At 47.4% G+C, this 26,343-nt stretch overlaps 1 protein-coding gene across 1 annotated transcript in view; it reads left to right on the top strand.

Moving 5' to 3' along the window:
• The window catches only part of LOC136831091 (probable E3 ubiquitin-protein ligase HERC1), an 801,341-nt gene that overhangs the window by 10,434 nt on the left and 764,564 nt on the right, over positions 1-26,343 (top strand). Inside the window, exon 2 of the mRNA XM_067091041.1 lies at positions 16-193. Within this exon, the coding sequence (XP_066947142.1) occupies positions 16-193 (178 nt within the window). The remainder of the gene's footprint in view (positions 1-15; positions 194-26,343) is intronic.

The following is a 26,343-nucleotide window of genomic DNA, read 5'->3' as shown; positions in this document are numbered from 1 at the left end:
TATTTTTTATTACAGTACTGAACACAGAATGATGGAAGGAGGTGTGGTTGGGAGTGTTCCTCCTGTTGCACCACCCACTGTTAAGTTGAAATGGGCAGAACATCTCAATACAAGTTGGCTTGCTGAAGATTGTCAGGCAATTGCACTAAGGGATGCAGCCTTAGCATTGTATGATCGCCTCTTAGAAAACAAAGTGAGTGGAAATGAATTTTTTATACTGTATGACTAAGTGTCTGTTACTTCTTTCTAATGAACACCATATTCTTTGGAAGCCTGAAGTTCAAATCAATGGCTCCTGTGGGATTGTTCCATATGAAATAATAATAATAATGAACAAGTGTAAATTTCAGATTTATGTATTTTTCATTAGGAAATTTAAATACTTGGACTAGTGAATCTTTTTCCTGTCTCACACTATTCTTTGCAAAACATATTCATAAGTCTTAGTCTGGAGAAGCTATTTAATAGAAAGTGAAAGGTCTTTGTGTTAATCATTAAATTTGAAGAGTGCCTAGCGTGTGATTGCTAATGTTTTCTCTGATCGTATTTAAATCTTTTGTGTACTGTAAGTAAATAACTACAGTTTACTAGAAATTACTTCTAAACAGTCATACCCCAAACTTACGCGAGGTTAGAAGTTCCAGAACCCCTCGCTCAAGGCGAATTTTCGCGTAAATTTGGCACAGCCTCTAAAAATGCTAATAAATGCTTATTTCTAGAGTTTAAACACTAAATATGACCCTAATCATGCTCCCAAATTATTAAGCTAACTTTTAAATTAAATTAAAGTTACTGTAATTTCATTTAAAAGTTAGCTTGATACATTACCCTTAAAAAAAGAAATAAATGGTTGACATAAAAATAGAGAGTTGGAAGAGAATTTCTCTTTCCCTTTCTGACCGATCTATTTTTAGAAGTCTTCTCAACCACGTTTTAAGAACTTCTTTATTCTACATCTCTTCTCCTTGTTCTGAAATGCTTTTTCATGAACAAACAGCATTTTTTATTCGGACTAATACAACTCTTAGTTATTATGTCTCTGTGTTTTAGAACATATTTGCCACACTAGCGCAATTACACTTCATAGACGGTACAGGTAAAATTAGATCAGTTTAAACTATCTACTGTACAGGTAAAGATATACAGAGAAATAATAAGTTGTAAAAGTGTATGAGCATTAACTACTTAAGAGAGTGAAATTATTTATCAGTTGTTATGAAGACAGAGAGAATAACACGAGAGAGAGAGAGGGAGAGAGAGATTGTCCTTACTTGAAGTATCAAGTTAAATTATTTATGAATTGTTGCGGAGACAGAGAGAATAACATGAGAGAGAGAGAAGTTATTCTTACGTTAATCAAAAAATGGAAATTCATGATTTATGAAGGAAAAAGAAAGAGAGAGAGAGAGAGAGAGAGAGAGTACGTAGAAATCCTTTGACCTGCTGTGGGCAACTATTCACATATTTGACAGTTTTGCCCTCACACCTCTCTTCAAAGTTTCACAAAAGATCGGGAAATGATATTTATTTGTTTAAAATATCACATACTTTAGTATAGAAATGTATAAATTTTGTAACCACCGTTATATTATTATAATTATTTTTTTATATATGTAACTTACCAAGTAATTGTATTGCTTAAAGTTTCACTTGCCAGCAGCTTAAAAATTTGAATTGTTCTGAAACGATATACAAACCATCGGTCCTTTACATTAGGAATTACTTTCAGTGAAGCGCTGGAAACGGCCGGTGAACTTTTGAACAAGGTGGTTAGGCAGTTAACTACCATCTGGGAGGCAGGAGTCCCACCTGCCCAATGTAAACATTCTAATTTGCTTTCGGCCTTCATGTGGTACAGACATGTTTTCTTCGCTCTCAGCCCAGACTTCTGTTGAGCTGCTTTTTCCCAGTGGGATCTTTTTCTTGTTTAATTGTGTCTTTTTGTAATCATGAAAGCTCTTGATAAGCCCCATGAGCCCACCTTCCCCCAGTGTGTGTGTTCTGGGGTTAATAAGAAATGCAGTAGCTTTCGCTCTAATATTGATATGGACCCGCATGCCCTTTGCTCTTCTTGCAGGGGGCGTGTGTGTTCACGTGCTTTGCCTTGTATTGAGTGTTGCTCCTGGTCGGCTGAGCAGTGGGTGAGGTTTGAGGGGAGGAGACAGTACCAGAGGAGGCCTGCCAAGGCGTCATCTGAGGGTTACACGCCTCCAATGACTCCCTTGATGGCTAACCCTTCGAGATTGTTTCTCTCTCCTGGTAAGCTTCCCCTTCTGGCTGCCTCTCCTTTAGGTGAGGACTCCCCTTCTTCGTCTTCACTCGCTTCATCAGGTGTTGAAGACTGTGGGGGAGCGGACGAGTGGGACATCCTCTTCTTGGGGGCCACTCTCCTTGCTCCAGGGGGGAAACTTTTCCCCTGGAACGAGTGGAGTCTCCCTTCATTGACCTGACTTTGTCTTCAGGCAAGTATGGTATTAGAGACTTTCCTTAGGGGGACAGGCTCCAGACTTCACTTTTACCTGGCTCCACCTGGGTCTGCCTGGCGTCCCATCTCTGGAGAGTCTTCTTTCTCACCTGTCTGGCGCTCCGGTGGTGACCCACGTCGCAGCTACAGCTACATCATGCACCATCACCATGACTGCCTTCGCCAAGATGCCGGTGACTGCCTCCTCTCACCTGGGTACCCAGGTGACAGCCACGCCTGCTTCCCACCACGCTATGCCACTGCCTCCTGGCTTCCTCCAGGACGGTGACTTCAACCATGCCCTGTCTCATGGCTCCTGCTCCTGCTGTGCCTGCTGTTGCTGACTTTCGCACATTCCTGGCTCCTCCGGCCCTGGCTGTTCCATTCGCCCCGGTCCCGGCTCCTGGCTTGCCTGGCTCTCAGCCCGGCCTGGCTTCACCACCTAACCTGCCTGTGCCAGGCGCTCATGTCGCTGCTTCTGGCTTCCCTGTCTCCCAGGTTGCACTGGCTTCCCTGGTTGCCCCTGGCTCTCTAGTTGATGTCTCCACTGCCTGGGTCACTCTTGCTACCCTGGCCTCCCTGGCTGCTCCTGCATCTTCTGCTTCTCCCTCCTGGATTGGGGGCTTGGCCGCCATCCTGGAGAGGATGACAAAGAAGTCGAAGAAGAGGTCTCAGAAGGTGTTGTCATTGTCATCTTCATTGTCTTCATCTTCGTCGTCGTTGTCGTCATCTGCTACCTCCTCCCCTTCTTCTTCCAAGGCTTGCGGTCAAAGAAGAAGAAGGCTGTCTCCCCCCTTACCCCCCCAAGAAATCCCATCCTGAGACTTCTAAGGGACTGCCTCCCTCCACAGGGGAGGCAGTGGGATCTCTTGTTGGCTCATCCCGGCCCTTGGGTTAGGGAACCAAATCATTGACCTCTGGGTCTGGCGTTTCAGGAGCTGCAGGTGTGCCGACCTTGGTTTGCACACCTGTTGCCGTGCCTAAGAAGACCGCTGCAAAGGCTGGCATTGTGTCGGATGCTTGTTCGCAAGCCACACCAAGTACCCAGGTCTCTAAGGAGACTCGGGTACCCCAAACCGCTAACGGAGAGACCTCTGTACTGATTTGGGCACAGGATGAGAGAAAGAGCCCAGACATGCAGGTGTCTTGGCTCTTCCTCTTAGCACTCCCTCAAGTGACAAGCAAGGTTCCCAGGTAGGTGCTTCGGCCTATCAAGTCCGAACACATGGCGAGACAGAGGGGAGGTCCCCTGTACAGTCTTCTCACGATGTCCTAGCCTCAAAGAAGACTGGGCTCGTCAAGAGGACAGCGCAAGTTCTCGCCAGCCAGCCGCATACTCGAGTCCACCCAGTCCCTAGTCACATTCGCGTGGCCAGCCTGGCTCAGTGGAGTCGAGCGCTCGGCTCGGCTCACACGAACCGCTACGCTCTCCTCAGGACAACGCTTCGCCGAGGCGAAAGCATTCTCCTGGACTCGAGTTGCTGTCATTACTGCGGGTCGGTGACCGCTCTCGGCCCGCTCCTTCTGCTGGTGGAACCAGCAGGACCAGCGGGGGTACCGTATCCTCCTCGCCTATCCCCTCAACCTCTTGGGTTTCCCCTGGGAGGTGCGAGTTGGACAGGATGAACTCTGGTGAGTCATCTCCCTGGAGTTCGACTACAAAGGCCTACACTCCTGGCTCGGTCCTCGGATCGACCAGGTCGTTCGCCCACATATTGCAGGATGGATCCAAGGGCCCTGCTGAGGTTCTTCCTCCTACCGGGAGATTTAGATCGGGAGGACCGCACCCTGGAAGGACCCAAGGGTTGTCTACCCCAGGATGCAGACACCCCCAAGATACAGAGGACTTTTGCAGAGGTCATTGCACTGATTCGTCAGCACAACGACCTTGGAGAAGGGACCACAGCCTCGTCTGTGGTTCATCCTTCACGCCTCAAATCCTTCTGGGGTCCTAAAAAGGAACCCAAGGTTTCGGTGGGGCTGCCATGGTCCTTGCTTCCCGAAGGGGTTCTCGATCAAGTGAATAATCTTGTTTCTGGGCAGGATAATTCGCTTCGTTCGAACCGCTCGGACAAGTTGCTTCCCCCTCCTCTGCCTCGACAGAAGCTATTCTACACACCCTCGGAAAGGGCATTGCCACCTAACCAGGTTGACCCAGACCTGATGCGTCTAGCCCCAGGTCTCTCATTGCGGCAGCTTACTGCAGAGGAAATCTCACTTTTGCAACAAGAGGCAGCAACTCTGGAAGCCACTGCGATCTGTGGTTGTTTACGGTATCCAAAGTGGCTGCCTCCTCGGGTGCTATCGTTTCTGGGGAGGACTCTGCTTTTGGGAGACTGTGCCAGTCTAGAGGTAGGGCCATCTCTTACCTTGCCCACCAGACGGCAAACCTGTGGGCCAACCTGGTTCTCAGGCGAAGAGACGCTGTTCTTTCACACTTCGCCAGGTTTGTGGGACCCAAGTCGGCAATGACCCTATAGAACGGACTGCTGCTGGGTTCTGCCCTCTCTTTCCTAGAGAGCTGGTAGATGCTGCAGTGGACAAACATTGGGCCGATGACAGCGACCATCTTGTCCACCAGGCAGTGGCTAAGACCTCCAGGTCTTCGCGCTGCACTGCAGCCCAGCCTTCAGGCCAGGCTGGCACCTCCTCGCCCCCTAGGAAGTCCCAGATTTTGAAGGGATCCCGCGGGAATACCCAGCCGCCTTCTTCCACCGGAATGGATGGGCATTCGCCCCCTTTCAGCCCTCTTTCCAGTCTGGTAAAGGGGGCAAAGAGAAGAAGGGAAAACGCTAGGGGCAGCCTTCCCCTCCAGCTGCTGCTAACGGTGGGGAGTGCCTGTCGAGCCACTGGGCAATGTGGCAGCGATACAGAGCCGAGACCTGGATAGTGGATGTCCTTTGGGAGGGATATCTACTCCCCTTCAAGTCTCGGCCACCCCTCACCGTCTCTCCAGTCTGTCTCTGTACCTACATTGCTGAATCTCACACTAATGCATGAAGTGCAAGCCATGCTGACCAAGGGTGCTGTAGAAGTCGTGTCAGATTGGTTCCCAGGCTTTTACAGCCATATCTTTCTCGTGAAAAAAGGCCTCGAGGGTTGGAGACCAGTCATAGATCTCTCTCCCCTGAACCGTTTCGTTCACCAGACTCGGTTCACAATGGAGACGGCGCGCTCCGTGCTCACCTCCATCAGGGAGAACGACTTCATTGTTACAGTGGATTTGAAGGATGCGTATTTTCAGATACCCTTTCATCCACCCTCTTGCAAGTACTTTGCTTTATCCTTGGGGAGACATTCTTCCAATTCAGGGCACTCTGTTTCGGGCTCTCGACCACTTCTCAGGTGTTCACGAGAGTGTTCACCTTGGTTTCAGCTTGGGCCCATTTGCACAGGATATGCCTGTTGAGGTATCTCAACGACTGGCTAGTCCTGGCGAGCTCCTGCTCGCAGTTGCTACAGGACTTGGACTGGCTCCTCAAGTTTTTCCACAATCTTGGGATCGTAGTAAATCTCGAGAAGTTGGATCTCACCCCCAAGCAGAGGATAAAATACCTGGGCATGTTGATAGATACAGTAGCAGCAAGAGTCTTCCCCTTGGACTCTCGTATCAGGAGGTTCAGGAAGGCAGCACAGCTGTTTCTGTCTCGACAGGAACAGCCAGCTCGGCAGTGGCAAGTCGCCATCGGTCACGTGTCGTTATTGGAGAAGCTGGTCCCTCATGGGCGTCTACACCTTCAGTCCCTGCCGTGGAAACTGAAGGAGTTCTGGTCCCAGTCTCGAGACCCCAAGTCCCTTCCCATCCCTCTCTCCAAGGAGGTGAGAGAGGACTCAGACTGGTGGATGGACAACAGGAACCTCTTAATAGGAGTATGCCTACATACTCCCCTTCCGGACATGCTTCTGTTCTCAGGCACATCGACCGAGGGATGGGGTGCACACTTGGAAGAGTTGCTGACTTTTAGGGTGTAGCACCGAGACGACAAGCACCTTCACATCAACATCCTGGAGCTCAAGGCAGCCTTCCTGGCTCTCCAAGAGTCCCAGGATTGAGTGATGGGACACTCCATGGTGTTGATGAGCAACAACACCACAGTCGTGGCATATGTCAACAAGCAGGGTGGCCTAGCGTCTCTCCCACTTCACCAGTTGACAGTGCAGGTGCACGAGTGGGCTCTGGCTCACTCAGTAGAGCTGTCAGCCAGGTACATCCTAGGCAAGAGGAATGTAGTGGCAGACAAGCTCAGCCGCCAGAATCAGGTGATTGGGACGGAGTGGTCCCTTCACCCAGGCATTGCAGAAAGATTGTTCGACCTGTGGAGGCATCCCGTCATCGATCTGTTCGCCACCCGGCACAACGGAAAACTTCAGGTCTTCTGTTCAGTCATGCCGGACCTATGGGCGGCTGCGGAGGACGCGTTCCAACATCCATGGGACACTTTCAGTGTCTACACCTTTCCTATGTTTTGCCTGGTTCTTAGGGTGATCAGCCAAGTGGTGAACACCCTGAATCTCAGGATGATTCTGGTGGCTCCCAAATGGCCTCAGGCTGTTTGGTATCCCGACGTCCTAACTCTTCTTTCCGAGGCACCGAGAGAGATTCCTCCCTGGCCCAACCTGCTGTGTCAGCCCCACGTCAAGTAGTATCACCTGGCAGTGCAGTCCATCTCCTGCGAGCAAGAGGCTTTTTGCGTGTCACAACAATGGAGGTGGCTGGATACCTCAGTCAGTCCTCTGCAGCAGTTTACCAGGGAAAGTGGTCCATCTTCTGTGGTTTGTGTTGTGGACGGGGTATCTCTCCGGTCTGAGCTACTGTTCAGCAGGTCGCGGTCTTTCCTCATCATTCTTCGCTGAGAGAAGCTTCTCTCCGTTTCAGCCGTAAAAGGCTATAGAGTCGCACTCGGCCTAGTCTTGCAGCTGAAAGGGGTGGATATCTCTTCTTCTTTCGAGATATCTCTATTGATGAGAATTTTCGAGAGGTCTTGCCCACCCAGGGACCTCAGGCCCCCTGCATGGGATGTGACTCTCGTTCTAAGGAGCCTGACTCATGCATCGTACGGGCCTTTATGAGAGTTGTCAGACAGAGATCTGACTTTCAAGACCATCTTCCCGCTTCCCTGGGATTGGCAAGGAGTTTGTGAACTTCATGGACATTCTTTTGATGTTAAACACTTCAGGGGATGGGGATCAGTTACGCTCAATTTCATCCCGGACTTCATAGCAAAGACTCGGAATCCATCAGTCCCTGACGCTAGGTTTAAGTCCTTCATGCCCACCTCATGCCACCCCTCAATGTGACGCCTTGGCCGAAAGGCCAATTGGAATGTTTACATCCAGGCAGGCAGGACTCCCGCCTCCCGACGGTAGTTAACTGCCTAACCACGTTGTTCGAAAGTTCAACGGCCGTTTCCAGCTTCGCTGAAAGTAATTCCTAATGTAAAGGACCCCAGGTTTGTATAGTTAGGAAAAATACAATTTACTTTAAAAAACTGTGATATTTGTGGTAGCGCTAGTGTCGGTGTAGATGACTAGTCCCCACCCACTTTCAGGATATGAGAGGAATGATTTCAACAGTGTGATTCAGTTGTTTTTCTGCCGGCTCCGACAGTGATTCATTTGTGAGCAGTCAGCTTAAAATTTGGCTTTTGTCGCTTTCCCTTTTGAGGTTCTTCTTTGGGTGAAGTACTGGTAGCCTGCGGCTTTTATATTTGTTAGGTTCTTTCTTAGTGAGACTGTTAACTTTCAATCTAGGACCCTTTTTCCTCAATTTGACTTACATTATAACTCGATTGTTGACTTCTTAGACTTAGGCCTAACCTAGTATGTGGGACTCTAGCTCTGCTAGCTGGTAGCCTATGCTGTTGCAGCAAAGGCTGCAATACTAGGGTCACTAAAGAGAAATATGACTCTCACTCTATGTACGTAGAATGTAGGGGACAAGAGCGTTCAGTTGATTAAACATGTGATGAATGTTCAAAGTGGGATGCTAGAAAATGGAAGGTTTTGGGGTCTCATTTAGCAAAATTAGACAGAGACAGGAAATATAAGGCTACCGCTAGAGCCAAAAGACAGACAGTAGATAGCATGACAGTAGTACAGACAGTAGATAGCATGACAGTAGTTAGTTCTGCTGATGATGATATTGCTGCTTTACCTTTACCTGCTCTTGCTGTGTCCCATGTTCCCAATTCTCCGACTTTTCAGTGGACTCCTTTACCCAGCTCCCTTGCTTCCGAACCCGGTCTCCTTGCCAGCCTCGAGTCAAAACTCGTACGTAATTTTGATGTCAAAATGGGGTTAATTGTGGATAATGTGACCCAGTTGGGAGCTTCAGTGCATGTCCTTATGGACAAAGTTGAAAAAAGTGCTAGTGTTAGTGAAGTGTCAGTGGAGGTGGCGGCTGCTCGTCCCACTAACGCTACTTGGCAAAGGTCACTGGCGTACTCCCCTACACCTGGGAGCAGTCATACCAGAGGCCCAAGAGGCCCAAGGGAGGTTGGTGGGGTCTACCCACGGGCAGTCGTTGCCTCAGTTGGACCTGTTGCAACTTCCCAGGTCTCAGAAGTGAGTTGGCTTTCCTCAAGTTCCGAGGCTTCCAGCCCCAAGAATAGGTGCCGCTGGAGCTTCAGTGATGACTCGCAGCCACTGAAAATGCCTGCAGCGGACACAGTCCACTCCCCTCCAGTGCCTTACAAGAAATTTAGGGAGCCCCTGAAGCATCCTTCTTGTAGTTTCTGGGATTCCCAAGAATGCTTCTCTCCAGTGTATCCTGTGTGTGAGGCCATGCGTTCATCTGCTCCAAGACGCTTCTTGTCGTCTCATGAGCGCCCAGTATTGCCTGAGCTCCCAAAAGCAATGGATCTCCCAGCAACACCCAAACGCTCGGTAATTTCCAAGCACCCATTACTGGCCGTTAGCGCCCAAGCTCCCACTAGCACCTGAGCGCCCGTTACCGCCCATCCGCCCTTTAGCACCCATTCTTCTAGTTAAGCCTGAGCTCCCGTCATCGCACATGCGGCCTTCAGCACCCAAGACTCCAGCTCAAACGCCTTCTGCAGACACAACAGACCCATTACTAGCTCCCATTCAGCGTCAGCTGGCGGACATGTTAAATTTGCTTGAGAGAGAGCCTCCTTTTTTTTGTCCCAGGCCCATCAAGATTTGCTTCTATCCCGTTTCGTCGGAGGGTGAAGGTGAAATTGGTGAAGTGGATCAGGGCTCCCCTCCGACAGCTTATGCAGCTTTATTGACGTACTTGCTGTAGAACTTTCTGGGATTCTTCTTGCCTCTGGCCCCGACCTCCCTGGCTTTGACGTTTTTCATCAGTGACAAGCCTACCAACTCCTCCAGGTTACCGCAGATGGTGCTTTCATCTTCCGCTAGGAAGGCTCTCAATCATCTGGCTCTCGGAGAAGAGAAAGCAGGGGAAGTCTTTCTTCAGCTATCCTCCCTCTCATCTTGGGCGCTGGAGGTATTCTTCATACGAGACTGGAGAAGCTCAGTCACTGGGAGTGGCTGCCTCCTCCCCGGGTGACTTCTCAGGACTTACTGACTCATCTAGGAGCTTGGTCTTTGCCGCCGTTAAGGTGATATTCTCCCCTACAGACTCGACCACCTTTTTAAGAATGTGTTCAGGATCTCTATAAAGTTTTTAGCTTTTTAGACTGGTCGATGGGGGCCTTAGCCCACAAGATTAAGAATTGCTCTTCACTCCCTGAGGCAGTCTCGTCTGATTGGCTGAATGTCCTGTCATGCACAGATAGGGGCATCAGAGATGGCTCTCAAGAGTTAGTCTCATTCTACGTGATTGGAGTTTTGAAGAAGAGAGAGGTCTGGTGCTCATTTACTATGAAGCGTGTCACGGCTTCTCAGAAGTCTGCCCCATTGTGTTCTCCTCTCAATCGCCAGCACCTCTTCCTTCAGTCTACTGTCAGTGAGGTTTCTTTGAAACTTCAGAAGAAAAGTACACAAGACCTTTTAGCTCGCTCGTCTAGACATCCCAAGGAGTCTCCATCGACTGCTACCAGAGCCCCTCTCCACTTCAGCCTCTGTCCTTTCGAGGTGGCAGACCTAGAGCTCAGTCTAGGCCTAGGACAAACCTGCGCTTCTCGTCCCGACCTTTTAAGAAGCCCTCTCCCAAGCATGCTGCTCAGAGGTAAGGATCCTTTCCTCCATGCGCCAGTAGGAGCCAGGCTCCCCCATTACTGGGAGAGGTGGAGCACAAGAGGAGCGGAGCAGTGGATTGTGTCAGTGCTGAAACAGGGCTATTCCATCCTATTCAGGGAGAAGCCCCCATTAGTCAACATGCCTATCACATTGACCACCTACTCAGTAGGATCCAAGAAGTATTCGGCCCTCTCCAATGAAGTGTCAGCCCTCCTCATGAAAACAGCCATCGAGGAAGTCGAAGTCCAGTCGGACAGATTTTACAACCATCTCTTCATAGTCCCCAAGGCATCATGGGGTTGGAGGCCAGCACTGGACTTAAGCTCCTCGAATTTTTTTTTTTTTTTATCGAAAATACAAAATTTAAGATGGAAATAAGCCACTCTGTCATGTCTAACATTCAACGGGGTGACTGGATGACTACCATAGACACGCAAGCTGCTTATTCCCACATCCCTATACATCCGGAATCCAAGAAATATCTACTTTTTGTGTTTCGCAAGAGTGTACCAATTTCGACCGCTCCGCAAGTGTTCACCTGAGTCCTTGCTCCACTGTCCAAGTGGCTTCATCTGATGGGGATAAACATCTCCCTCTTCTTAGACAATTGGCTCCTTCGATCACCGTTGAAGGAGAGGTGCCTGGAGGACCTTCTGAAGACCTTTCGTGTATCAGAAGAGTTGGGTCTGCCAATGAACCTTCAGAAGTCCCAGCTGGTTCCATAACAGACGATTCTCTATTTGGGGATGATGATAAACTCCCAGAGTTTTCAGGTTTTTCCATCACCCAAAAGAGTTTAGTCATGCTTGGAGAAAGGGGATGAGTTCCTCACCCGGCAAACCTGTTCGGCAAACCAATGGATAGGCCTTCTAGGTACCTTAGCCTCCATTGAGCAGTTTGTTTCCCTAGGAAGGCTACATATGAGAACTCTTCAGCTTTATCTGCAGGCCATCTGGGACAGGAAAGCTCATCTAGACACATTTGTCTTTTCGATATCTCAAGAAATCAAGGAGGATCTCTGGTGGTGGAAGCCAGAAGGCAGGCTTTCAGAAGGGAAGTCCCTTCTTCCTTTGAACCCCAACCTAGACTTCTATGCAGACGTAACGGATCTGGGTTGGGGAGCGCTTCTAGGCACCCAAGAAGTGTCAGGAACTTGGTCCCAGGAGCAGATTCACTGGCACATCAACCTCAAGGAGCTGACTGCAATTCGGCAGGGCCTTCAGCATTGCGCTTCAATAGTCCGCAATCAAGTAGTGACCGTACACTTGGACAATACTATGGCCCTGACATATCAAGAAGCAAGGGGCGATTCATTCATTTTCCCTTTGTGGAGCAGCGAGAACCCTCCTTTTATGGGCAGATCACAACCAGGCTAAGCAGGTGACATGATTCATCCAGGGCAAGCTCAACGTCCTTGCAGACTGGTTGAGCTGTCACAGTCAGGTGGTCCCCACAGAGTGGACTCTTCATCCGCAGGTGTGCAAGGGTCTGTGGAAGCTGTTGGGGAGACCTCTTGTAGATATGCTTGCAACGTCCAAGAATCATCCTCTACCAGTCTTTTGCTCTCCAGTACCAACCCTCTAGCATGGGCGACAGACGCCATACTACAAGACTGGTCGAACAAGGATCTCTACGCCTTCCCGCCATTCTGCATGATACGAGAAGTCCTCAACAAGTTCCACAACCACATGAACATCATGATTACTCTAGTGGCCCTGTTCTGGCCACGACAGGAATGGTTCCCGGATCTCTTCAAGCTGCTGACGGACTTCCTGAGGCTGTTACCACAGCAACCAAGTCTGCTCAGACAACCCACTTCAGGTGGTTCCACCAAGGATTGTCCACTCTGGCCTTGACAGGGTTCAGACTGTCAGGAAACTCCTCAGACAGAAGGGGTTTTCAAGAACAACTTCAAAGGCTATTGCCAAGTGTAGGCACTCCTCTTCTGACAAAGTCTGTCAAGCCAAGTGGGCAGTCTACAGAGCCTGGTGTAGAAGACATGACATCTCATCTTCTAAGATTTATGTAGCAGACCTTGCCGAATGTATCATGTCCTCCTCTACAATCAGAGGATACAGGGCTATGCTGAGTTCAGTATTTCAGCACAGAGATGTGGATTTCTCTGCTAATCAAGACCTGTCCGATCTCATTAAATCCTTCGATACCTCCAAATCCAAGGGGCAAGAGGCCGTCTCTTGGAATCTGGAGGTAGTTTTGAAGTGGCTCTCTGGACCCAGCTTTGAGCCTCTTCGTTCTGCTTTGTTGCGAGATCTTACCAGGAAGACCCTCTTTCTTGTGATGTTAGCGACTGCCGAAGGTATCAGTGAAGTGCATGCCCTTGACAAGAGAGTGGGGATTTTCCAAGGTGAGGCCTGTGTTCCTTCACCCCAGGCTTTTTAGCAACGAATGAAGACCCAACCAAGCCCTGGCCTCATTCCTTCACTATTAAAAGCCTGATGGAAATTATAGGCCCAGATGAGGAGGAGAGAGTTCTGTGTCCGGTGAGAGCACTGAGGTACTACTTGCACAGAATGGAAAAGATTTGAGGTCCTACGAGTAATTTGTGGTACTCGGTTAGGAATCCATCTCGTGCCCTATCAAAGAACGGCTTTTCTTTCTTCTTGAAGGATCTGATCTCTGAGGCCCATTCTCACGTTCATCAAAGCTGAAGTTCATGAGATCAGAGCTGTCTTCACGTCTTTAGCCTTCAAGCACAACCTGTCTCTATCATCAGTTCTTCAAATGACTCACTGTAGGTGCAAGTCTATCTTCATGGCTCATTATCTTCGTGATGTGGAAACTACTTTTGAAAATTGTAGTGGCATGGTGTTGGGGGAGGAAGCATAGAAAGCCTTTCTTCCTTCCTTTTCTCTTTGCCTTGAACTTGGGTGTTGATAAGGGGAGCCTGGGGTTTACTGTGTACTTGTAGACCCACCAGTCTTAGCTTTAATGGATGGGTGGTGTTTGTATATTTTGTGGTGTAGGTGATGCTCGTGTTCATTGGTTCTGGTCATTAAGTTGGTCAGTATGTGCACGGGGCAGGGGCAACTGGCTTCTTGTATACTTTGTTAGTCACTAGGTTCATCCCTTGCTGCTAAGTACCCACTGACGTAGAGGTGTGTCTGGCCAACTCGCCACATCCTACATGGTAAAGATCAGTGCCGACCAGAGGCAGTATCCACCTGCAGCAGCTCTCTCACCCGGTAAGGAACGACAAGCATTGTACCAAAGCTAATTTTGCTGTCCTCTAACTCATTATCATCCATAATGTTTTGGGGTAGTTAATCCACATATCCCACTCTGGCGTCAATTTGGGATTCAGTATGTACTTACGGTGTTATATATAAGAAAAGTGATTTTGACAAAGGAAAATCTATTTCTGAGAAGGTCCCGTGTCACCCGGTGAAATTCCACATAGAACAGAATCAGGTATAATATGCTAGATATACCAGAGAAAAAGAGTTTTCAGAAAGCTGGGTTAACACCTGAATGAAAGGCCTTCTCCAGGAAGACGCCAGAGTAACGAAGGGTGAGTGAAAGATCACTACCACGAGACTTACTCAGATCTCTCTCCTCATCAAAACCCCTGAATAGAAATGAGCCACAGCCCCTATACCCCAGTACTCGCCAGGACGTGCTTAGTAATAGCGCCCACCTACCTCATCTCCATGCAGCACTAACCTGGCACTGCAAAGAAAGGGGGAGCAATAGGTGAGTTTGAGGAACACAAGACACGGGATCTTCTCAGAAATAGATTTTTCCTTTGTCAAAATCCCTTTGAGTTCAGTCCCGTGTCAGCGGTGAAGCTTAGTGACAGAGAATCATGCTGTTGTCAGTGGTAACCACGAGAAACAAGGTAATCTAAAGAAAAACAAACATGAAGTAGTTTATCGAAGGAATCTTACACGCGAGAACAACACTCAAACCTAAGGCACATCAAAGACTTAAATTACGAAAGAGGGGTAAAGTCCAGCATCGACGGGGAAGTGGGGTCCTCAAAACCACTTAACACTACTAAAGCACAACATTTCACAATGAAAATTGGATAGGTTCAACTGGCACATATAAATCTTGCACTGGTATATGCACCGTGCTACACACGTAAACTTAAGCTAAACAATGAAGAGATCAAATCAACTACAACAAAACATAATAGTATATACATGTATCTGGGGCACATGAGCAAATAAAACTTCAGGCCCCACAAGAAATACAATCAGAACATGCTGACACAGTTTCCACTGTACAGAGACACAATATATATCAATATGAGGAGCAAGGCAGTGAGGCATGATCAACCAGAGGATACATAAAGTAAGAGGTAGGCATGGGGGAAAAGGAGGATAAGGATATGATTGGTTATGTAGTACACACTTCCTGCAGCTATGGTAGTGAAAATTCAGGGCCTCTTTGTGCCGATTTTAAATAGTGGTGTTAAACACTGAGGATTTAACCCTGTATTTAGACAAATTCTGAGAAATCCATATTATGAGTAACACGGAGGTGGTAAACTGCCTCACATCAGTGAACTTTAGGAACTGAATCTGTCTGGGCTGGTTTAATAAAAATACAGAATTTGTTGTCTTATACCATTCAGAAAGAGTAACACCTTTCTCCTGACAAAAGAGTGACCCGACTTACTCATGGTTTAAAAAGGTAGCATTTGAAGTGTGGCAACTGGACAAAGACTGGTCTGTGGAAGGGCACCACCTTCCAAGGAGACCACTTGTCTGTGGGTCTGCTTTGAAGCAGAATTAGGATCAGAAGTGATGACCTCCGAAGGGAGTGAAGTTCACAAAATTATCACTTATGAGAATGACAGCTCTGAGATTCTGGTGCACCTAGCTGGTTTTCAATCAGAAATAAGGTCTTCTTAATAGATCCGTGATAAGAGCATTGGAAAGTCATTCATCTCTGATGCTAACTTATGATCGCGCCATTGAGAAACCACGACCCGGAATGTGGCGTGATATTTGGTCCTGGTTTGTTACTGCTCTGGGGATGGATGTAGAAAATAGAATCTGTATGTCGATTTCCAAAGTCAAAGATAGAAACACTTCTTCCAGGCTGACTTGCTGTGGCAATAGCGTACGGAGGCCTTTTTCAGCCGAGATCTAGAAGAAAGAGACCTAAATTAGTCACAAGATATTGGTTTCAGATATTTTTAGAAGGAGTTAACTTTGACTGCTGAATCATACTGTCTAAGAGTAGAATCTCTTTATCTGATTCAAGTAAATAGGAGTGTTTGATAGGTCACGTTTGCCCCTTTTGGTCATGTAGATTTATAAAGTCCATAAAACTAGGGCATTCTGAATTCTGAGGAAGCTGACACAGTCTTGGTTTGTACTGTTCAACAAAAGGGCTTGGGAATCAAGACTCGCAATCCCAGTTCCTGAAGGTAGGGAACTAATTGCTCTTCTGCCAATAGGGGCTACTAGGGCTGGTTGACCTTTGAATGTCCTGGAGTTTGTAATACTTTCAGCAGTAAATTTATTAAACAGATAAATCTTTCTCCCAATTGTTCCACCTATTGTCATTGCGTCTGTGCTGCACGCCTGAGGGTCAGTCCAGGCTAGCCATAACAGGGAGCTTAGTTGTGCCTCTCTGTCATGTAACAGATCCACTCTGGAGACCCGGAATCCATAAATCTCATTTGAAAGATTCTCGCGCCCAGGACTCACTCCAGTTTCCAACGGAGTAGCCCTGACAGGAATCCGCCACCACGCCCGCACTTCGCTAGGTGGGTGCAGCTATGGCGTGCCAGCCGTGCTGCTCGCCGGCAAGAGCAACCATTACTTGGTTTACTCGACCTGACGGAGCCGCCTGCTGCTGATGCAATGAATTACCACCGCGCTGTCCAATACCAGCCTGATATGAATCCAGTTGGGGGTGGATTTTCAAAGTTAGGCACCGCCATATTTCCCAGGGTGCCGCATATGAAACTGCTGAAACATTGTGACCACGCTCTCATGGTACTTTTGCTTTGAGAATATCCTGTGCCACGCTTAGGGAAGCGCCTGTGACAATTAGTTCCGGAGGGAAATTAGCGAACTGACGGAGAGGCCTGACCGTGGCCCAAGGCCGCAGTCTTGTTTTTGGTGACCAGGGATGGAGGAGACCTGTTCTGAGCTGACATTGGCTCGACCACACACCTGTTTATGTCTTTAGCTTCGCCACAGCAGGCCTGTCACTTGGTGGCAAATTGAAGTGACTCCATGACCTTTTCGGGATCGAAGTGGATGCTATCAATTTTTTGAGAAATTTCAAGAGAGATGCCGCTATCTCCTTCCTCTTGGAGTAAGGGAGAGATAACGTGGTGAGAAGACAGATCCCACTGGCGCTCCAGCCACTGAAACCGGGACCCGGAGTCAGGCGACTTTTCTGTTCAGCTGAAACCTGAACACTCCAGGAAGTTGATGCACTATGGTCGTAGCCTCTGACACTCTAGAACTGTTGTGCCCAGATTATCCAATCGCCTGTGTACGCTAGGATATCCTGACCGGAGTTGTTGAACTACTCTGTCCAGCGCCGCGAATACCCCGCATTGCCGAGACCGCGGCATGACCTTGAACGGCAGGCTTGATCTCTCAGTCTGAAACCGAGAACCGAGAAGTTCCGCCACCGGGACTGATAATACGCGCCTGAAAGATCGAGCAGAGGTGGTGACGGCCCACATCGGAAGGAGTCCGCATCGAGCTACCGTGGAAGCATGCCACTCCGCCGACTTATGTAGAGATTTGTGACGCCAGATCCGTGAACATCGCCCCGCTGACCGAATCTTTTTGGAACTGCGGAATAACCTGCCTTGAAATCTTAGGTGCCTTTACTCTTCATTGCTCGCTTGTTGAGCATCTCTACACATAATCCTAGGATTGATGAGGGTGGCTGGTGTGTCCTGTTCGGAGTGGAGGAGGGTCCTTGATCCAGCTCCATCCAGACCTTTGGACATGGCTACTGTGTGCCCAAGGGGCTGAAGGTCCATTGTCCTGAACCAACACAAGGCTTACCACCTACCTGCTTTCAGGAGGAAGCGGGTTTGTTCTCTTACTACGCCCAGGTTTTCTCCTTGGGGTGGTGTTTGCCTTCCTCTGTGAGGGGCTCCTCTGCCTCTTCCCCCTTTATGAAGTCCTGTTAAGGCCGTGAAAGCAAACCACTGCCCCTATAGGTGGGGGTTGTATGCTGGTGAAGCGCAAATATACGAGGGCGCAGTAAGGGAATGGGAGCCTATTGACCCAGTACATATTGTTAGTATTTTTGAGGTGAGGGGGCTGTGCCACTGTCGGTGACCGGGACGGCTGAACTAATGGGCCTGCCAGTGGGGCCTTATGCCTCCTAAAACGTTTACCTCCTCTCGCTCTGGGGCCCGCCTAGATTTCTGGGGTCTGGCGCTTGTAGGGCAGAGATGCCCCAGCGAGCGCAGGACTCTGGTTGGCCTCAGCCTCAGTCATGACATTCGTAACCTCTCTTCTGGGAAGAGAAGAGCCCCAGATCGAGCCTCATACGAGCTTGTTGGCCTGTGGACGGATAGTAGCATTTGTGAAGAGAAACTTTCATTCCAGTCTGGCCATGATGAACTCAAAGGCTGACTGGAAAGCCAGCTAGCAGTGGGACTTAGGCTTAAGACCGGAAATGTCCATTCGCAGGAGATCAGGCAGTGGTTTCCGTGAGGCAGACGGAGTTCAGGACCGGGCCAGCTTAGTCCGCATCACCCTTATCAAAGATTCCGGCAGCCTGGGGAGTTCTCACTAAACTGTGAAGAAGACAGAGCGGGTCCAACTTTCCTACCAGAAGGGGGTGACGGAGCATCCATCCAGAACCCATCACTCCCGGGAACAATTTCAGGAAGTGGGGGCCTGTTCTCTCAGCTGCGGTAATGTGATTACCAAAGCACAGCCGGGCCGTGAGCCAGGCGACTTTGTTCAAACAGGAGTTGTAAGCTGTCTCTCCCAGGGCAAATACAGTGAAGTTGCCCTGAAAGAGTCACACTTTGTAGTTGTTCGCTCGGTTACCCAGAGCGCAGCAGACGACTGCCGGTCCCTAGGATGATGACAGCCCCCTGGGAACTTATCAGAATCTATCCATGCTTCTCTGTCAATCTTGCTGCCTGATACGGGCAAAAGATCGCGGTAAGAATTCTAACCCTCCAACCTTCTCGCAGCCAGACTCACAGGAGCGCTTGCTATTGTGTTGATGGCCCGGAGGCGCAACGTTAAGGGTTACCGACATCGAAGGCGGAGGTCCACAGTCGAAATGACATATCAGTTCGGGCTGGCGGGCGGTTTAGCCATCCTCCACGCCAGCATGTTGTCATATGGCAAATCTGACATTCATTGTCATATGGCAAACTTCTTTCGATATCTGATTGAATGATCGCTGATATCCTCAGAGAATCTTTTTGGAACATCTGGTTCGCGAAAGCCTCCGCGCCAAAGGCAGGCTGGCGAGAGGGCTGCTTTACGCCTCTACTGCGCTTCTGTCGGGTGAACCAGATTTGCTCCGGAGGCCACAGGTGCTGAGACTCAGCCTTCTCGACGGGGAAAGGCGACATTTTCTGGAGGACTATGATCATAGCCCTTCGCCTCCCATGAAGTTCCTCAACTCAACTGTGGGACAGCTGATGGAGCTTTATCACCCAAGGAGGAAGACTTCCCAAAACCTGAAAAGGAAGAAAACAGGAAGAAGCTGGGGAATCAAAAGGGGCCCGCCAACAAACCTCACTCTACCTCGCCATTTACCTCCCTGGTCCTGTTCGCAGCCATAGGTTCAGGTCTAAGTCCAAGGCGGCGACGCCCTCTGAAACTCTAGCGAGAGGATATCCACTTGGTGGCTAGTCACATCCCGGATCTGCTGGATGATGGGGTAAGATCTTCTGGCACCATGCCAAGCAATTGGGTGGGCGCCGGGTAGAGCAGGTCCTCAACTTCGCTGCCGAGGACGAGGGGCTTCCCGACGAATATTCCTACCAAACCCAGCCACCCAGGCCCGGAGAGGATTCCAAGGCTGACTTCTGAGACCTGCCCGCCAGCTGAAAGCCAGCACCAGCTTATGGCGAAAAAACAGTCCGGGAACCACGAAACAAAATTCGAAATGAGTGAGCTGCAAACGGAGGAAGGCTGTCACTACCGGGACTGCATCCTGGGATGGTTATGACAAGGCTAAGCAAACCTCACAACCATCGGGTGCCAGACTACCAGATCGGGTCGAGCCGGACCGCATAACCAGCGTGAAACTGGTACACCCACAGACCATATAAGGCTGTTGCAGGATGCACACCCCGGCCTCACAGCGAACAGTCTGTATGGGAACGTGATATGAACTCACTACCTAAGCAATCTAAAGCTGGCAAGGAATTTCAACTGCAACCGGAATACTCGGGTGGAGAAGAAATCCCTATCACAAACTAGCCATTAAGCTCTAAAATACACAGAGGAAGGTAAGATTTGTGTGATCCCGGAATACCCGGGAATGAAAGGAATGAGACAAGAACTCACCTGCAGGCTGCCATAAAAATAACGGCGAAACCCCCGCGTAGAACCAAACCGACTCACGATTAAAATAAGGGAGTAATTCAGATAACACAGATATTTGAATACGATATCATGAACAATAATATTGTTGCGACGGTATAGCGGGCAATGCTCCGAGACCGAGGGACCGCCTCTTATATAAATGAATCTCATACTTACTTCCCGCCAGAGAAACATAGGCAAGATGTCGATATTCATAATATAAACCGAGCAAGTATAGTTAACTCAGCCGCAGTAACCACGGGAGAAGAAGTGCGCGGGTAGAGTGTTCGAACACGCCTGAGCCACGAAAGTGAACGGAATCCACCAACACCAAATACAGCGATGTTAGGGATCATGGGAGGGAGCTAATCCCCACTAAATGGAAGTCCCTGAACTCGAGAAAACGCCATCTAGCTCACCCGCATTTGGTAGAGCAAGGCTGGAAGGGTGGGGGGGAGGGGGAGTAGAGGATGGTAGGCTACTAAGAAAGAGAACAGGAGACGGGGGGAAATATATGACCAGCTAACTGCACACATACACCACTCCAAGAAATGAACTTAGGAGGGTGGCCTACTACTAAGGAAGGGAAGCCACTAAGCCTCGATGCTCCACTCCTGCCCAGGCAAAGCTCATTAGGACCTAACCTAGTATAGGCTAGGAAATGTAGAAGGAGTGTGAGGGGAGGAGGAATAAATAAGGAGAGAAATTTTGAGCCGAGAACCAACCGGGATTGAGAAGAGGGGGCAAGAAGGCTATCAACCTAGAGGAGACATATCCAAAGAACTCTATTCTCAAAAGGAAGGAAGAGAACTAAGGGGCCCACTTGCCCACCAAAAACTGCATTCTCGAGGAAACAGTGCAACCCAAAACTCCTCAACCTGATGGACTTACTACTGGTGGGCAAGGGACACAAGCAAATAAACCTATCTACTAAAAACCATCACAAGGCAATATGGAAATAAAAATGTGCTCAATAGGTAAGTGAGCCTACCGGGCAACGTGTTAGATCTGAGGCTGCCACTACCACTAGGAGGCAAACTACGGTAAAAATAAAAGAAACTCGAGCACTATCACAAGAATAAAATAAATAAATGGCCTAATACAGACTAAACAAAAGGAACCTAACCTGGAGTGGGGTTATTTCTGGGCAATGGTAGGCTGCAAAATTATGGAACTTAAAAAGAGGGGGGGCCAATCGTGAACCGCCAGGAGGAGAACCATGGGGGCAAATATCTATAACTATTACAAGGAGACAACCCTAGGCTGAGAAAGAACTGATGGGTCGCCATGGGTCGACATGGCTAAGGGACTGTGGCGCCATAATAAGATCTCAATATATATATAAACGAGACCAAAACAGCCAAAATATAGAACTGAAAACCCACAATAAGATGCCGTATAATACTTAACTTGGAGATAGTAAAGCTGCTTGGCGACATGGTGAAAGATGAATAAATCCACAAAAAGGCACGAGCACACAAAAGGAAAAGGTAGTTATCAATGGTTAGAAAATGGAATGAGGTAGGTATGCTATGTCGCTGGGTCCCATGGTATTGGTGAGGCTGTAATCTGCTCACCGCCTATTCCCGGGGGTTTTGATAGGAGAGATCTTTCGAGTAAGTCTCTGGTGGTAGTGATCTTCACTCACCCTTGTTATACCGACTTCCCTGGAGAAGACGCTTTCTTTCAACTTGGGTAGTAACCCCAGCTTTCCTGAAAGCTTCTTTTCTGGTATATTCAGTATATTACCTAGAAATTGCTGTAATGGAATTTCACCGGCTGACACGACTGAATTAGAAAATGACATTTTTAAAGTTTTATATACTTACAAGTAATTACAAATCAAACCCTCCCTCATCCCCTCATATGGAAAAGAAGACAAAAACAAATTGAATTGCTCTGTTGAAGTGGATTCCTCTCTTGCACCTCAAGAGGATGAAGGGGACTATAATAGTCACCTGCACCAACACTAGCGCTACCATGAATTTCAAATTTTTAAGCTGCTGGCAAGTGAAACTTTAAGCAATGTAATTACTTGGTAAGTATATATAAAATTTTATTTTATCATAAAAATGTCTTATTATTATTTCATATTATTAATCTTATTACTATTTGAAAATTAGTACTTATTATTAGGTAAATCATTTATTTTATCATATGTAACCATAAACATATACTGCACATGTAACCATAAAAATTCTCTCCTCTCTTACTGAGGTGAGAGGATTTTTATGGTTACATGTACTGTATATGTTTATTTGTTTTGTTGCTAAATAAATGGTTTACCTAATAATAGGTACTAATTTTCAGGTATTAATAATAATAATAATAATAATAATAATAATAATAATAATAATAATGTACTGTAATTACAAAATTTATACATTTCTATATAGCAAATTATGTGATATTTTAAACAAACAAATATCATTTCCCAATCTTTTGTGAAACCTTTGCCCACAGTGTGTCGAAGGATTTCTAGTACTCTCTCTCTCTCTCTCTCTCTCTCTCTCTCTCTCTCTCTCTCTCTCTTTTTCCTTTCATAAATCTTGAATTTCCATCTTTGCTATCTAATGTAAGAATAACTCTCTCTCTCTCTCTCTCTCTCTCTCTCTCTCTCTCTCTCTCTCTCTCTCTCTGTAATAATTGATAAATAATTTCACTCTCGTGAGCAAGTGACAACTCCTCTCTCTCTCTCTCTCTCTCTCTCTCTCTCTCTCTCTCTCTCTCTCTCTCTCTCTCTCTCTCTCTCAAGGATTGGCAGAATGTAGCGTCATTGAAAAAATCAAATCACTATAACAGTTAGTTAGGTTCCAATAGAAAAGTTCATGTGTCTGGCAATTCGTGCCTTGAACGTGTAAGATTGAGTGTCATTGTATATTAGGGAGGTAATTTTCTTTAAAAATGGGAGAAATAGAATCTTAATGGCTTTTTATATAGTAACACCACTGGCAATTACATTATATAGTTTCTACTTTTCATGGCAGCAAGTTTTAATTCAAAAGCAACTGAATCATGTCAGATTCTAGTGCTCATTGTATTAGGTATTGCAGCAAGAGCTGCAAGACTAGATTGACATCTGTCCTCTACAAGGACTACAAATTGTATGCATGTCACAAATACAATTTGTAGTTCTTGTAGAGGACAGACTTGTTCTCCTGACCTTAATTGTGACGGATGTAGGGAATGGGATCAGAGAAGATGGAAAACTTTGAATTCTCACTTAGCGAGACTGCAAAGAGTTAGAGATAGAGAGAGAAAGGCAGCTGCAAAAGCCAAAGTTAGGGTTCTCATTCTCCTGAAGTACCTGTCCCTTCGACACCTGTGACTACCTTTTCCCCTATTCTAAGTCTTCTTACTCTACCATGAACTCCATTACCTGGCTCCCTACCTTTCGAGCCCAGTGCCTTAGCCAGCCTCGAAGGCCTGGTAGTTAAGAAGTTTAACCTTCTATTGGATGCATTAACCCAGCTTGGGGCTTTGGTTAGGATCCAGATGGATCAAATGAGTGCTCCTAGTGTTGGTGCAAGTGTTGTGTCAGTGGAGGAGGTGGCTACCCATCCCACCGACACTCCTAGATGAAGGTCCCAGCCAAACTCCTAACCCTGGGAGGAGGCAAACCGGCAAGGGAGGTTGGTGGGGTTTGCCCACGGGTAGTTGCCCCCTCAACTGAGCCTGTTGTGGGTTCCCAGGACTCAGTGGACAGCCACTGGAAAGGTGTCCATGTGGATGTGCACACCTTATCGTCGAGTGACTCCGATTCTGACTTGCGCAGGAGGCGAAGTCGGCATTTTCCCGAGTCTTCCAGATCATTGACAAGGTCTGCAGGCCTTGAGCATGCTCCTCCGCTTCCTAGTAAGCATTCCAGAGATCTGGATAATAGTCCAGAACCTTCGTGCAGCCACCCAAGCACCCTATAAGAAGAATGCCGAGCAGCCAGTAGCAGCCAAGCACCCTGTGGGGGTACGTTCAGTGACGACTGAGCGCCCAGATGGGGATGAAAGTGTAGTGTGCGAGTACATGGCTGGCACCAGGTTTCCAGCTGGCGTCAGACGTACGATGGGAGAGACCAGTGCATTTTGAGCATTCAGTGGCAGTCGAGCACCCAGTGTTGTCTGTTTGTGCAGTGGATTCCAAGCGACCAGAGGGAGCCAAGCACTCTGTGTGAGCCGAGCACCCTGACCGTCGTTTGGCATCCAAACGTCCAGTGTCAGATCACCCTGCTAACACTCTCCTCCTAGGAAGTGTGCAGTGTTAGATTAGCTTTTAGCCGAGTGTTCACCCATCTCAGATGGTTCTTCGGTCTCGCCGGCTTCTCCTGTGACTTTACGTCCACCAGTGTTAACGCAGTTACCTGCTCATTTGGCACTACAGCCTGCCAAGCGTTCGGTGCCACGTACTGCTCTCAGTAAGTGCCCTGTGCAGTCAGATTTGACGAATGTCGGTGTTCCTGTGGTGCAGGACTTCCTTGGACCTGATCCAACATCAATTAGGCAACATATTGGACCTTTTAAAGAAGCCTTTGGCTGCAGTTCAGGAGCAACCAGGCTTAGCTCCCTCTATTTCATCCTCAGAAGAAGACATAGAGAAGTATCAACCCACGACGGCCTATGCTTCTTTATTGAAGTACCTTTTATTTTGCCATCCGTCGTTCTTCTCTCTTTTGGCTCCGTCATCTCTAGGCTCTGCTTTTATGATGAGGCAACCCACAGAATCCTCTAACCTGCCGAAGATGGTTCTCTCCTGTTCCTCAAAGACCCCCTCGATATTAGACCACCTTGATGTGGTGAGGGGCTCTTGAACCCCAGGAAACTGTTCCCAGGTTTGAGTACATATAGACTTGTTTGGATTAATTTTTGTTGAATTTTCCACTTTTGCTAAAATTTATTGGACCTGTTGAATAGGAAAAGATATCGTAGCTGGGTTTGGGTTTATATCTGAAGCTAAATAGTGAGAACTGTGGTAGGACCATCAGCTGCCCAATAATGTTCAGACCTGAGAGTTATCAGATCGATAGCTGAAAGACGGAACTGTTCTTTAGGGCTAGACATTGGATTCCAGGGGGTTCTGGTTCTGGGGATAGGACTCTCAGGCATTCTAGCCGGTTTGCCCATAATGTGATTATGGTGGGGATGATAGAATTCTCGTAATACCTTCGGTCCTAGCAAGCAGGTCTGGCTTACACTTGGGCCACTCTAATCATGTTGTGCCATCCCCTGTGGGGTAGGGTAGGGACGCAGACATTTGGGAGTCGGCTCTCACTTGTGCCATTGGTGGAAGGAAGAATAAACTTCATGAAAGGCTAATGATATCTTTTTAAAGTTTTCAGGTTTCATTTTTCCCTTTTTTTTCACCTCAAATCTTTATGACAAGTAGAAATAAGGATTCGAGTACCCCTGGGCCCTTTGATGGCACAGTTGACAGCCTCTGGAACTTCCTCTGACAACCTTTCTCTGGAAAAATCAAATAAAATTCCTAATGTAATTACACTCTAACCCTATGTTCCAGTACAAAGCAAACCAAAAAAAAAAAAAATCATCTTGACCCAACCTTGACTCACTTTGACTCCCTCTTTGAAGTGGAAGTTGGTCACGATTCCAGACTTTAGAAACAGAAAGAAAATATTGTCATTGAAATTAGAAAACTTCCTGTTGAACAGACATTCAACTACTGAAATGTCATTCAGACAAATAAAAAATAGATGTGGTTGATAGAAACCACAACAAAAATCAATCTGAAAATTATACAACTATAAAACAATATTAGATGATATAAATGTACAATATAAAAATATGACAATATGAACAGTGTACAGAGTACCATAGTACTTCTGATAATGATGAAGAACCAATCAAAAAGAATATATTGCTGGACTTCATTAAAAAGATATCCCAGAGTGTACAAGATTGTGAAATATAATATACCAAGCAGCAAAGTAAATAAGTAATGGAAAACACTGAAATCAGCAAAATAAAACTTGAAGTTCAAGGCTGAATTACCTCAAAAATTAAAATCATGGGCCAAAGCAGAGAACTAAGACTATATGTTCCAAAACCACTACATTGTCAAAATTGTAGTACAGTAATGATGGACATAAAGGAAAAATTGTGAGAATAAATGTATATGTGCATATTGTGGATCTGACAAACATACCACACAATGGAGTTGTATATGAACCAAAATGCGTTAACTTTGGACAAAATC

The sequence above is a fragment of the Macrobrachium rosenbergii genome, chromosome 48 (genome assembly GCF_040412425.1).
Source record: "Macrobrachium rosenbergii isolate ZJJX-2024 chromosome 48, ASM4041242v1, whole genome shotgun sequence".
Lineage (NCBI taxonomy): Eukaryota > Metazoa > Arthropoda > Malacostraca > Decapoda > Palaemonidae > Macrobrachium > Macrobrachium rosenbergii.
The sequence above is the reverse complement of the archived record's forward strand: the minus strand, read 5'-3'. Positions and strand labels throughout refer to the sequence as shown.